General features: G+C 44.5%; 1 protein-coding gene across 4 annotated transcripts in view; it reads right to left on the bottom strand.

Annotated features, from left to right (window-relative positions):
- The window catches only part of LMF1 (lipase maturation factor 1), a 716,474-nt gene that overhangs the window by 538,777 nt on the left and 163,016 nt on the right, over window positions 1–14,681 (bottom strand). For all 4 annotated transcript variants that reach the window (XM_068244158.1, XM_068244160.1, XM_068244159.1 and 1 more), the window contains exon 4: window positions 13,465–13,613. In XM_068244158.1, the coding sequence (XP_068100259.1) occupies window positions 13,465–13,613 (149 nt within the window). The remainder of the gene's footprint in view (window positions 1–13,464; window positions 13,614–14,681) is intronic.

Raw genomic sequence — 14,681 nt, 5'->3', positions numbered from 1 at the left:
ATGGGACATGGCAATCTCACACTCCCATGAGTTACTCAAAGTAGTATAGTCCGAGACTTTATATATGAAACTTGTGCACATATATTGTCACCTGACTAGCCTATAGCTAGTCCGCCCCTTACATACCCCCCGCAGCCCACTCATCTCCCCAGTACTGCATACTTTTCACTGGTTGCCAGTAAAATAGAGAATCCACTTTAAGGGCTGGTGCACTCCAAGAGAGGTTCTGAGCGTTTTTTTAAATGCTTTCAGGGGAAAACCGCTTGGCTAATGTTAATCAATGGGATGGTGCACACCAGAGCGGCTCGTTTTTTCCCCAAATGCAAACTCGGGTCCTGCAGCATTTTTGAGATTTCTGAGGCGTTTCTGCCTCAATGTTAAGCATAAGGAAGTGGAAAACTGCTCTGAAAGACGCTAGATCAGAGCGGTTTTCCAACCGTTTTTATTACAGAAGCTGTTCAGTAACAGCTTTACTGTCACAAAATATAACATTTGCTACACAAAAACGCTCCAAAAAAAGCTAGGCATGTTTAGAAAATCTCTCTAAACATGACTAGAATCGCTCTAAAAAACAGCTTTAAAAACCGCTAGTGTTTGCGGATCCGCAAGCGTTTTTTTGTGTGCACCAGCCCTAAGATTTGCCTGCTTCCATTCAAGGCTAAACCACACGGGACCCAAGTACTAAGCGGATCTGTTGGAACTATATGTCCCTCCATGCACCCTCCACTCTGTCAACAAGATGAATTTGGTTATTCCCAAGATCCATTTAAAAACATTTAGTGCACTGCCTTTTCCTATGCAGCCCCTACTGTATGGAACTCACTTCCCTAATCAAGAAGTTTTAAATCAGGATGATACCATTTATTGGCTAACTACAAATGAATAAGAATAAACAAGCTTTCGGCCTTGCAGCCTTCGTCAGGTTTATATCCTGTTAGTTTGCAAGCTGGTGGTACAGACAGCTTATATACATGCAACATCAAAAGGAAAAACAGATATTTTTTTCAAGCATAAATACATCATTAAGATGCCTTAATACAAACAGACCATCTAAATGGGGTAAGATAAGGATCCTTGTTTACTTTATTGCTCACAGACCTGGTATTAGGATTGACCCAGAGGTATCGTAAATTCTTAGTTCACAAGTTCAGCTAGGGTGGCTGAGACAGTTCATATATCATCAATCTCATACCAATATAGAAAGTTGTTGTCCTTATTCAGACCCTTCTGCACAGCTTTGAAACAATTTATAAATTTTGTTTCTGCTATTAATCGGTCATTTGACGTTTTGAAGCCGCCCTTCAGGGCAGTGACACAAAGATCATCCATGCTGTGTCCGTTGGACCGAAAGTGTGTAGCAACTGGGAGTCCAGATTTGGTATCATTAATAGTGTGCCTGTGTCCATTCATACGTTTGCGCAGAGTTTGTCCAGTTTCTCCCACGTACATAACATTGGGGCATTTAGCACACATGATCAGATATACCAGATTGGTGGACCCACAAGAAAATTTACCTTGTATTCTGTACTCCTGTTGTGAACCTGGTATCGTTACCTTGTCAGTGGAGTAAATGTGTCTGCAGGTCCCACATATTTTTTGTCGGCAGGGTGATGTTCCGTTTTGTTGAGGCCTATTCAAAGAGCTCCTGACAATCATCTGTTTTAGATTGTGTGGTTGCCGATATGACAAGAGTGGAGGTTTAGGGAATATCGTTCTCAGTCTGTGATCCTTGTGTAAAATGGGATGAAGTTCCTTAGCAATCCTCCTTAAGATTTCCAGGTGTGGGTTGTAGGTGACAACCAAAGGGACACGTTCCTCTTTCTGGTTTTGCTTATATTTCAGGAGTTCAGTCCTGGGGATGTTGCTGGCTTTCCTGATTTGGGCCTCAGCCATGGGAGGACTGTAACCTTGTTTAATGAAAGTGTTCTTAAGGTGATCCAGGTGCTTGTCTCTGTCCATCCTGTCAGAACAAATCCGGTTGTACCTTATAGCTTGGCTGTAAATTATAGAGTTCTTAATGTGCTTGGGATGAAAACTGTCATATCTTAGGTATGTGGGACGGTCTGTAGGTTTGCGATACACAGAGGTTTGTATGTTGTTACCCCTGATGTATATGGTGGTGTCCAGAAAGTTAATCTCTGTGTGAGAGTAGGTAAGTTTCAATTTGATTGTAGGATGGAAGGCATTGAAGTTCCTGTGGAACTGGAGAAGATCATCCTCACTTGCGGACCAGATGATTAAAATATCATCAATGAAGCGGAAGTAGGCCAAGGGTTTTATGCCACATGCATTGAGGTATTCCTCTTCGATTAATCAGTGGGAGAGGCTCCTTCTCTGGACAGCTTTAAGAAAAGGCCAAAACCTCACCTCTTTTCCAGAGCCTTTGAGACTACAGAATGCAGCACTTTGAGTCCCCAGGAAGAGAAGCAGGGGCAAACCCAGGATTTTCAAGGGGGGGGGGGGGGGATTCCTGAAAGGTCTCCCTCAGCCATGCACAATACAGTATAATAATATGATAGGACATCATGCTGGGTACACATAATGCAATTTCCTTTCCCACTGACAAGATCTGACAATTCTTTCCTAAATGTCTGATATGCGCCTGATCGACAATGGGATCGATCAGGAGCAGTTTGTATACAGATAATAATGAGGACAGCCGACATTGGTAATGAAGGGGAGAGTGAAGCATTCACAGAGCAGGGCACAGGGCTGTGCTCATACCTAGCTCTGTGCTCTGTTAAGTTCCCCAGATCTACTCCATGCTATGTACACACGTCGCTGCTCCATGCTCCGTACACACACTGCTGCTCCCTGATCTGTACACATACTGCTGCTCCATGCTCTGTACACACGCCGCTGCTCCATGTTCTGTACACACACTGCTGCTCCATGCTCTGTACCCACGCCGCTGCTCCATGCTCTGTACACACACTGCTGCTCCCTGATCTGTACACATACTGCTGCTCCATGCTCTGTGCACACGCCGCTGCTCCATGTTCTGTACACACACTGCTGCTCCATGCTCTGTACACACGCCGCTGCTCCATGCTCTGTACACACACTGCTGCTCCATGATCTGTACACATACTGCTGCTCCATGCTCTGTACACACGCCGCTGCTCCATGCTCTGTACACACGCTGCTGCTCCATGCTCTGTACACATGCTGCTCCTACATCCAAAGTCAACTGTAGCAGGGAAAGAAGGGGCAGTGCTGTGAGCTGCAGGATGACTGCAGATATTCTGGTGTCTCAACTTGTGCCTTTCCCCAGACACTGCACCGGCCCTGGTCAGAGGGGGATTCTGGGCAGCTGTAATCCCTCCTCCTGCGTTTGCCTATGAAAAGCGCCATAAACATATCGTTATTATTATATAATCAGTAACTTAAAGGAAATCTGAAGTGAAAATAAATTTATGATATAATGAATTGTATGTACAAAAACTATGATACATGCACTGTAGCCTGTAAGGATCACTGACCCCCGATTTTGACAGCCCTGCACCCGGCATGTGTCTCATATGACTGTCTATAAGTAAGCTTTAGGTTAGCAGGAATGGTTGCATGGCCACCTAGCTTTTCATCCTTCCCACCCTTGCCCTGGAATCTTCTAGACTTCAAAGTGCTGAACTTTGCTTTGTGTGTGGTTGTTGGTATAGTGGTGAGCATAGCTTCCCTCCACGCAGTGGACCTGGGTTCAATTCCCAGCCAAAGTATGTGAGCTTGCTTTTGACATACTACAAATCCCTGCAAGGAGAGAGAGAGAGATTTTTTTAAATAAAAACAAATCCGAATTCCCGAACACAAATTTTTGGCCAAATTTTATTACCGAAACCCGAACCGAATTCGAATTTGGGGATTGCATCCGAATTCAAATTTTTCCGAATCCGAATTTTACCTGGACCCGAATTCGAATGTACCCAAATCGAATTTTGGTACATCTGAGCATGCCTGCTGGCTAGATGATTGGGGGGGGGGGGGGGGTTATACCTTCAGAATGATGCTACCATTTGAATTGTCATCTCATGTCTACATATTCTATTCTATTGAGATGACTTTCTTCTGCATACAGCTTTTTTCTTGCTTATTTGGGAAAAACTGTGCAACCTTTAGGCAGCTGGGCGTTTTTTATAGTGTGAAGTGGGTGTTAACAGAAAAACAGGATTGCTTATTGGTTGAACAGGAGAAGCTGTATAACAGGTATGGTGGATGGGGTTCTTTCTTTTTTTTCACAGAATTGCATTTTTGGCCAATAAGATTAACCAAAGGGCTCTTTGTATGTGAAATAATGCTTTGGTCACTTTTGAATGCCGGCGGCGTTTTCACTTTAGCGGTAACATGAGGCGGAGTCTACAACCCACACAAGTGGCTCAGGTAATGCAGCTCATCCAAGATTTGGAACATCAATGCGAGCCGTGGTAAGGAGGTTTGCTGTGTCTGTCAGCGTAGTGTCCAGAGCATGGAAGGAGGAACAGGAGGAACACTGCCAGAGCCCTGCAAAATGACCTCCAGCGGACCACAAATCAAGAGAAAACAGTGGATAAAGATTGGTACGTACTGAATAGTTACATACAATTTTTTTTCTGGTAGAATACAATTTCACAATCCATCACACACCATACAATTCTTGATAAAATTGGTCTGAATTTTCCAACATAACCAATCTAAAAAAACAAACAAACAAAAAACAGGAAATTCAATCGGATTTCTTGAATGAAAGCAAATAAAAGCTTTCAATATTTCGGGACAACCGATCATATTTATCAAATTGGTGTAAAATTGGATCTTTTAATTGCATGGTGTGGCCTCCTTTAGGCTTTATAAATGGAGGGGTTAAGGTTAGGATAGGCGTCTGGTAAGCCGATGTTTTACTAATAGCGTCGTATCCTGGCCCCCAGTGATGTGGCACTACAATAAAACGTACTCAGTGTTTGTTCCTCCAGTGAGAACTATTTTTGTACAAACTAATCTGGAAAAGTTTTGACGTATTACAAAGAAATGTTTTTAATGCAAGTGTTTGCACACAACTACAATTGCACAACTGCTAAACCACCCCTATACCCACTTTCCTATGAGATACCGTTACCTTGTCTCAAATAGATCAGCAGGGACATGGGTCTGAGAAGGATGATTTATTACACCCTGACCAAGGAGTGAAATGGGCAGAAATTAAAGACTGCTGAACCGCTATGCTGGCAACAAAGAGTTCATCTGTCTTGGCAGAGGGAGGAGTTGGGCAGGGTCAGGTGATAATGCTGCTTTCTGGCCAATCTTTGGCCCAGTTTCAATTGTGTCTGAATTTTAGACACTGGACACTGAACGTGCACAAAATGCACACTGGATGTGACAGACTATTAAGTATGAATGGGCTGTTTCTACCTAAAATATGATGGCCCTGGAAGGCGGGTGCATCTAACCATAGAGGTGTATAATGCCGCCTGCCAATACACATATCTGTAAGTGTATGCTGGGCATACACGGCACGTTTATGTGCCGGAATAGAGCCAGCGCGTCACCGCTCGTCCGCGCAGATCGATTCCCGCTCGTCCCCGCGGGCACTTCCTTCTCAGCGCTTATCCGCACTTCCTTTTTGCCTATTGTCCGCCCGCAGGGATCGAGCCGGGAATCGATCCACGCGGTGATCGGACATGTCGGAAATGATCAATCGAGCCATCAGCGACTCGATTGATAAGAAGAATCTGGGCCATGTATACCCAGCATTAGAGACTACATCGTCCGGAATGCTGCATCGAAAGGCCCTTAGTGGACAAGCCCAAGGATGCATTAAGCCAAGTACTTTAAACATACATATTTACTACAAAAAGCACAGATGTACAGTGTGCAAATGATTGTGCATTGCTAATTAATTAAATGTATTACCATAACTGGTAAACTGCCATTCAGAAAGATGGCCCCTTAATTGGCAGCCACAGGATTCTGGCCTTTTCTTGTTTTTCTTCCCTTTTCCCTACCAATTCACCTTGTTTTTCCCCCTGAATGTGTGCAGTGTGGTCTGGTTGTTGCGGGTCGTTGGGAGTCTGGGTCCTGAAGATTTTTCCACCTTTCCGCTGCCTGGGTCTGTTGTCTGTGCAGGTAAAGGCCTTGTGGAGTCCACCGCTGCTCCCCAGGAAGTCAGAGCTCCACTGATGTAGGAAGACAACGTGCTGATCGGGAAACCTTTGGCCTCGCTGGATCCCGGCTCCATCCATCCATCGGCTGCTGCTCCACCGCAGCAACACCTCTGGTTCAGCCCCTCCATGATGCCAGCAACTAAACCAGCCAGATGCTTCTGTGAAAGCCAGATTATCTTGACCAGCCTTGCTGAATGCTGCCCAGGAGTCAGGACCCACTACAGATATGAAATTTACTGCACCTTTTGAACTGGAACACCTTGGCCAGCACTGCCAGATGTCAGCAATCGGGATCCTCAGCAGCGTCAGCCATCACCGCAGGTTTCTATGAAGAACTGGGTCACCACTGCTGAACCTTCGCCTCCCTCTGTCCCCCTCCCCCCACGTCTCCTTAGGGATGACAGATGATTGCCAAGTTGGGACTGGTGGCGCCGTAGTATTGCATGGCAGCCTCTGCTCTTGCCTTCCGGACACCCCCCCCCACCCACCCAGTGCTTTCCCCAGTATTTTTTCCCAGCCAGGTGGCGTGAAAAAGTAGCAGGGTGGGGCGATATGAGTGAATGCAGGTCCGGCACTTCTGTGCGCAACTATGCTTACAGCATAGGAGGAGGTGAGCTGATAACAGCCGGGTGCTCACCAAAACTAGCTGGGTGTAGCACCGGGCTAAAAGAGCATGTGGAGAACACTGCCCCCCCCCCCCCCCAATCCAAACTGTATGAGCCAAAACCAATTCCGGGTACAAACCTCCATTTGTACTTGGCAAAATAAATGATTCTTATTTCTGATATGCATTAAAAATAAACAGCTGTAAGAACTAAAAAAAATAATGAAGTGACGCTGAAGAAAAAAAAGTTAGCTACTCACCTATGGAGAGGGAAGGGTCTGGATCCCATAGAGGCTTCCCGGTCTTCTCTCTGTGCACTTGGTCCACCACAGTCCCGTTGAAGTTATTCAATTATTATGTGGTCGAATACACCTTCAGAAGTCCTTGCGTCCCCAAGTAGTTAAGAAGTCGAGTAAGTCTGCACTGCGCATGTGCTAGTCTGGATGTGCTCATCTTCAGAAGCACTCGGGGGAAGAGAGTGCTTCCAAAAACTTCCGTAGAGTCCTGAAGGTGCGGAATTTTAACAGGGGGCAGCGGTGGACTGAGGGCATGGAAAGAGCCCAGCCAGGACCAGGAAGGTTCTCCAGAGCCTTTCTTCTAACAATAATATTTCTATTGCACTTTTCTTCCATAGGACTCAAAGCGCAGAGGCTCTCTCAGATTCAGTAATTGGTAGTAGGGTGAAGTGTTAACACAACAAAAGTTATATTTCTGCAAATGCCAAACTGAACAGGTGGGTTTTCAGTCTGGATTAAACACGCCCAGAGATGGAGCTGTCCTGATCTGCTGAGGTAAGGAGTTCCATAACGTAGAAGCGGCATGACAGGCGGCTCTGGGACCAAAAGTTTTCAGGTAGACTCTGGGTATGACTAGATTATTGGAGCCTGTGGAGCCTTAGGTGAGTATCTAAGTCTTGGGGGGAGGGGGTTAGTGGCCTAAAAGCAAACCTGAAGCTAAAATTAACTTATGAGATAATGAAGTTCTATGTGTAGTACAGGTAAGAAATAGAACATTAGTAGCGAAGTACAGTACAGGAAGAGTTAAAACACTTGAGTTGTTATCTATGCAGAAGATTTTTCTGAGCTATTCGATCCACTGGGACAAATACGGTCCTGTTTTCTGAAACACTTAAACAGCCAAGAAACAGTGAGAGGTTTTACTGCAGGAAAGTGCAAATGGTCATTATTTCTGCTTTATTTTATAGCTTAATAGACAGTGTGGTTTCTAAACTGCAAATGTGACAGAATGATGCAATGTTATTAAAAAAAGAAAAAAAAAAAACTATGCATCTGAAAATAAAAATATGAGACTCTTTTCTTTGCTGCTAATGTTCTATTCATTATCTGTACTGCACATACAATTTATATGATTATTCATTCATTATATCGTACGTTTTTTGTTTTAAATTGCTTTACATTTGCTTTAAGTGTGGGCACACTAACCCTTCCAGACAGGTTTACTTTGACACACCTCTGTGCAATAATTGTAGCTGTGGCATAAGGAGGACAGAGGCTTGGCTTGGAGAGAGGCCTGTGTGCATGTGTCAGGCTTCAGCTGGCTCAGGGCACAAATCATAAACTGTCCCCCCCCATGACAGGTGCACATGTGCCTGGAAGGAAACTTTGCTTTCACGCATCAGGCGAACTTTATAGCGCCTGTCAGGATCATTATCCCTTGCTAGAAGGAAACGTGCAAGTGTTTGGGCTCACAGTGACACTGTGGCCATCAATCACTGGCTCCTCATCATGGGGATTACACAGCCTGCTAATGCTCTTCCCATCCCTCCCTGATCCACGTCATCTCACAAACCATCCCACAAACCATCCCACAAACCTGTCACCGAGCGCTCATAGACAGTGACAAGGAGAGGGCTCTGCAGCGACAGCAGCTCTGTAACCTGCAGCTTACAGGGGTCAATAAGTGGAGGTGACCTTCAACCCGCAGCACTGGGAACCTTACCCATGCCTGCTTATGTGAAAGGGAAAACACAACCATCACTAGAGAAACACTTTAAAAGAGAACTCCAGACCAATTAAAAAAAAAAGTCAGTACAAAATGCATTGCTATGTGATTATCTTGTGCTCTGGTAGACTTAAGGTTTCCAATAACGATCATATTTCCAGAACAATCGACCATCCGATCCTATCATTGCGATCGATTCGGAAGCTTGATTGGCCCGCAAAATTGAGTAATGTATAGCTCCCAACTGTCCCTCTTTCGGAGGGACAGTCCCTTTTTGGGAGCCCTGTCCCTCTTTCCCCCTCATTTGTCCCTCTTTCAGGACTTTGTCCCTCTTTCTATGTAAATATATACTAAAAATGTGTTTGATTGCCTCTAAACTTTATCCCCATCCTTTAAATTGATATATTACTAATTTTAAAATGTTAATCTGAAGGAAAATGAAGCAGGATAGAAAGGACCAGTGTGGTTTGAATTATAAAACAACATATTTTACTTATGAAATATTTATGGTATGCGTGACTAGGGTGTGTGGTGGGGGCGTGGCCAGGGTGTGGCATGGGCGTGGCTTAAGTGTCCCTTTTTCTTATCTCAAAAAGTTGGGAGGTATGGTAATGTATGGACACCCATACTCCAGGTAGTGCCACCTACGCCGCTGACTGCACAAGCCAACTCTAAATAAAAGCACTAGTAATTGACAGCATTTCTTCCTGTCCACTTCATATGAATTTAGCTGTAGATGGAGGTGAACCATTTCCAGCCAGGCAGGGGTTAAAGGAAACCTAAACTGAGAGGGATATGGATGTTTTCTTCTAAACTAAACCAGGCAGTCCTGCTAATCTCTTTGGCTGCAGACATGGCTGAATCACACACCTGAAACAAGCATGCAGCTAATTGAGCCTGACTTCAGTCAGAACAGCTGATCTGCATGCTTGTTGAGGGGCTGTGGCTAAGGGCTTGAGCCTGCTAACGCAGTTGTATGCAGTTCTGTCCGCTTTTCAGCAACACACCAATGTTACAGATGCTGAAAAGCAGACACAACTGCGCACAACTGCGTTAGTGGGCTCAGGCCCTAAAAGTACTATGATCAGCAGGAGAGTCAGGCAACTGGTATTAAAAATCCATATCCTTGTCAGTTTTGGTTCCCTTTAAGCAGTCTCCCCTATATAGTAGTGTAGTGGAGGGCCTGTCAGTCACAGCGGGTCCTCTTTGTTCTGGAATAGGACTTCTGTTTGTATTCCGATGCAGAGGCAGCCCTGCTTCTCTTTAACGCCAGATTTCTACAACCTCTGCTGTTGCACCTAAAGAAAGCCTATAGGATTACACATCTGCTTGGCCTGATACCGGAGTAGCTTAGGGAGATAAGGCACTTCAGCAAAGCCAAAGAAAGCAGCCCAGGACAAACCCTCTGTATTCTGGCACTTTATTATTTCACAGGGTAATCTCCTGTTATCTTGGAAAAACACGTACGTACAACATGTGGGATTAAAAGCCTCGCACTATACCGTCTGATATGCACGCTCAGCTAAGTGTGGACTCTGTCCTCATGCCAAGTGCTTCTACAATGGCTGCTCATGTGACTCCGCAGGTTATAATTACCCTCTTTGGCATAATAGTTGGACGTTATTACCCAGAATCCTTAAGGCACATGGGCTCATAGCTATTGCCTGCTATTGGCTCATGCTACAATATTGATTTCTCCATCATTCAAATAAGCTGAATCGTGCCGCAGCTACTCTCCGTCGCCCAGCAACAGGTGTTACACTAAACATTCAGGTGCTGCAAATGAAGCCTGGTACACACTTCCAATTATAATTGGCCAATCTTACCACCTCCATGTAGTACATTATGAGGGTTTACCTACACAATCTGCTCATAGCATTCATGATCTCATACTACATGGAGGAGGTAAAATTGGTCAGTGATTGGCAAATCATAAATGAAACCAGGCTCAAGGATGCAAACTGACATCCAATTCTGATTGGCCAATGGCAGTCCAATGTTATCACTTCAACGTAGTATGAGAGTCAACAGATGTTGAATACTATGAACAGATTGTGTAAGTAAACTCTCATACAACGTGGAGGTGGTAAAATTGGATAATCATTGAACAATCAAAATTGAAAGTGTGTACGGACCCTAAAGTGTAAGCACCTACATAGGCAGCCTGGTGTCAGTGGCTCCCGTGTGCTCATCAAATGCATGGTTCAAAATGGTTGCATGTAAAATCTGGCAGTTGCAGGGTTTGTTCCATATCACTGCTGTACCAACAACTCAATCCTACGCATCCTCCTCAGCACTTCAGGTAGCCGTTTAAAGGTACCCATTACCGGTATTATTTTTTCATCAGAAGAAATCTTTAATCACGATTTGAACGATCGTAACTAATTGGAAGGCCATTATCGATTGTTCCCATTGAAGGAACAATTTAGGCCTCTTTCACAGTAGGACGTTGCGGTTTGATGCGACGTTAAAGTCGCAACTAAAATTACAGCGCAACGCCCCAAAAAGACGCAACGCAACTTAATGCCCCGTTATTGTTGCATACAGTAGAGCATACAGGCAATGAAAAGTAGGTTTCCAAGTCATTACTGAGCATGTGCAAACAGTCCAACGCAGCTAATAACGTGTAGTTAGACACAAACGCAACGTGTGCACTGTGAATTGGGCATTGATTTTTCATTGCAGTGAGTTATTCTGCATTAAATGTTGTTTTAATAGTGCAACTTTAACGTCACACTGTGAAAGAGACTCTTAACATAAATGACACTTTTTATGTAACAGTTACCTTCAGCAGTATCGCCCTAACTAAAAGTTGCATCCCCACGGCAGATCGCTGGTTTCAAACACCCCAAATACCGGGGCAAAAATCCACGACTTTGAAAGTCGTAGATTTTGCTGCCCGGGGAGGCAGAGCTTTGAGCAGCAGCTCTGCCTCCATTCACGTCAATCCCCGCAGATCTCCGCCTTTCCCCCGCCCTCTCAGTGAAGGAAGACTGAGAGGGGCGGGAGAGGGCGGCGATCAGCAGGGATTGACACGCATGGAGGCAGAGCTACAGCCCAAAGCTCTGCCTCTATGAGGAAGCGCTCCCAGCATTTTCCCACGGGGATTTGGGGGGGGTTAAAACCAGCGATCTGCCGCAGGTATTCGGCTTTTAGTTAGGGCGATACTGCTGAAGGTAACTGTCACATAAAAAGTGGCATTTTATTAGACTTCTGAGTTTTTTTAAAGGAATTATCAGCCAAATTAGGTAAAATGAGTTTTACTCACCTGGGGCTCTCTCCAGACCCTTGCAGCCGACTGTCCCATGCCGACCACTCTGCTCCCCACCGATGTCTCGGTCTCCGTTCCCATTCTTCAGGCCAACCATGGGGTCGGCCTTATTGCGGCTGCGCGAAGCACCGCTGTCACTCACGGCCACGTGGGCCGCGGCCAACTGCGCAGGTGCAGAACTACTGCGCCTGCGCAGTTCGCCGCGGCCCACCTGACCGTGATAGCGACGCTTCACGCAGCCGCAGTAAGGCCGACCCCATGGTTGGCCTGAAGAACGAGAATAGAGACCGGGACATCGGTGGGGAGCAGAGTGGTCGGCATGGTACAGTCGGCTGCAAGGGTCTGGAGAGAGCCCCAGGTGAGTAAAGCTCATTTTACCTAATTTGGCTGATAACTCCTTTAAGAAGGTTTTACATTCTGATTCAATCATAAAATCCAACTTTCAGATCAATAATTTTTCCTTTTCTGATCGACCAAAGAATCGTATCGCATCGATTTGCACCACAAACGGTGCAGTTTTCTATACAATTCATAAAAAGTGTGTCAAGAGATCGAATCTGAAGGAAAAATTGTACCGTTAATGGGCACCTTAAAAAGATTACTGTATTACTATTATGTTGTAATGTGCAATCCCCAATGACCGACCTATATATCTACCCAGATCCCCCCCTCCCCCCATTTTAATATTCCGTGGAACTAGTTTAATTCAAGGTCTCCTGTTACATAATGTATTATTTGCACCAATTGTGTCCTTTACTTTGACCTATGTCATTGTACTGTTCATTGTTTCTCTATTAAAAACCCAATAAAAATGATTGAAAACAAAAAAAAGATTACTGTACAGACACGCTGTTTGACTATGTGTCGAGCCGCCTGCTCTGCTGAGCGCTCAACAATGGCAAAAATGGAAAATTTGATTCAAACAATAAAAACCTACGATTTGTATATGTAAAGTGAGCCCGAGGTGAAAATACACTGATGAGATAAACAACTGAATATACCCCCCTGACTTTTTTTTTTCTTTTTTTTTAAGATATCCCATTGTTTTATTTTATGTTTAACTACCCAAGGACTCAGTTTACTGTGTCCAGAAGCTTACTATATCAGAATCCACTATAACAAGATTCTACTGTATATTACAAGCGGCAACACCTTCAGCACTGATCTCTGAGGAATGCTTGTCACCCAAGAGTGCTAAAGCCAGTTCAAATACATAGCTGGTCTGCATAATAAACAGCCTAGGCTAAGCCTCAGTGGTAGGGATGGCTACATACCAATATATAGCTATAAGATGTGTTTCTGATACTAAAAGCAGAATATTCAATGTAAAAGTGGGTATAATGAATTACTATAAGAGAATATGTCGTTCCTCTTTAATATGTTTGGCACTGTACATACACCTGTTTATCTCATCATGTCACATGTCAACTCAGGGACACTTTTAGACAGACGCTTTGTTTTGCTAGCCTGAATAGTGGGTACATGTCAGCACTCACCGCCCCCAGCATGATGCGGAAGATGAACCAGCGATAGGCCCAGATCACTATGCCAGATGAGGGTGTGTGTTTGGGCACTTGAGACAAAGTCCAGACAGGACACAGGAAGATGCCCAGGAATCCCGCCTCCAAAAGCTGTGACTCCCAACCTATAGAAAGAAAAACATTGTATATGCATAACTGTACATCAGAACAAGGCCGGCATTTACAGGAGAGAACATGAGACGCTCCAGGTGCGGACAGCTAAATCTCTATTTAAACGGAGGCGCAGGATGTGAGCGTTTCCTACGCCTGTTGTAATGTGCTTCGCTTAATCCCAATAATTATCACTTCATACCTGATAAAACGCCAATTGCAGCAGCACAACGGCGGCCATTGTAATGGTGATAGCTCTTATCTGATCTCTATAGGAGCGCTCATACACGCGATACCGCAGCGGATCAAAGGCTGCCGCTCGCAAGGCCTATTTGCCAAAAGATGTCATGACAAGCTGGGAAGTGGAAGCAGAATAAAGGTACCACTTGTGATAGTTCTTCCATGCCAGGAAGTTCTGCTGACAACTTGTGACCCCTCAGAAGACACCTCTGAAGATCTCTCAGTGAAATGATCTACTGGCTGAGCATAATGCACAAGCATCTACACATGTATCACCCTTCTACAATAGTAAAACCACCTGACAAAGAGAAACCGTAACCAATAATTGAACTTCATCCCAATCAGTAGCGGATACCCCCTTTCCCATGAGAAATCATTTCCTTTTCACAAACAGATCATCAGGGGGCTCTGTATGGCTGATATTGTGGTGAAATCTCTCCCACAGAGTAATATCAGGACCATGGTTATGACATCACACTGTGGGAGCCTTGTTGCATTGTGGGAAATAACAGCTGTTTACAGCGGTTTCCAACAGCAAAAAAAAGCAAGCAGCATCTCCCTCCACTGACATCACCTGTCAGCAGTAAAAATGTCACCATGTGATAAATGTCAGAATGTAAATCAGGAAAGATTTTACAATGGAAAAAAACTGACTAAATCATTTATACATAATTATTGTAAAAATTAAGCACTTTTTTTATTACATTATTTTCACTGGAGTTCCTCTTTAAGGTGCCCATTAACGGTACAATTTTTTTCACCAAATGCCATCTTTCAATGCGATTTTGACGATGGAATTGTATAGAAAATTTGCCATTTATGAAGGCAATCGATAGTGAACG

This window comes from Hyperolius riggenbachi, chromosome 7 (assembly GCF_040937935.1).
Source record: "Hyperolius riggenbachi isolate aHypRig1 chromosome 7, aHypRig1.pri, whole genome shotgun sequence".
NCBI classification, from domain to species: domain Eukaryota; kingdom Metazoa; phylum Chordata; class Amphibia; order Anura; family Hyperoliidae; genus Hyperolius; species Hyperolius riggenbachi.
This window is presented reverse-complemented; position numbering and strand designations above follow the sequence as displayed.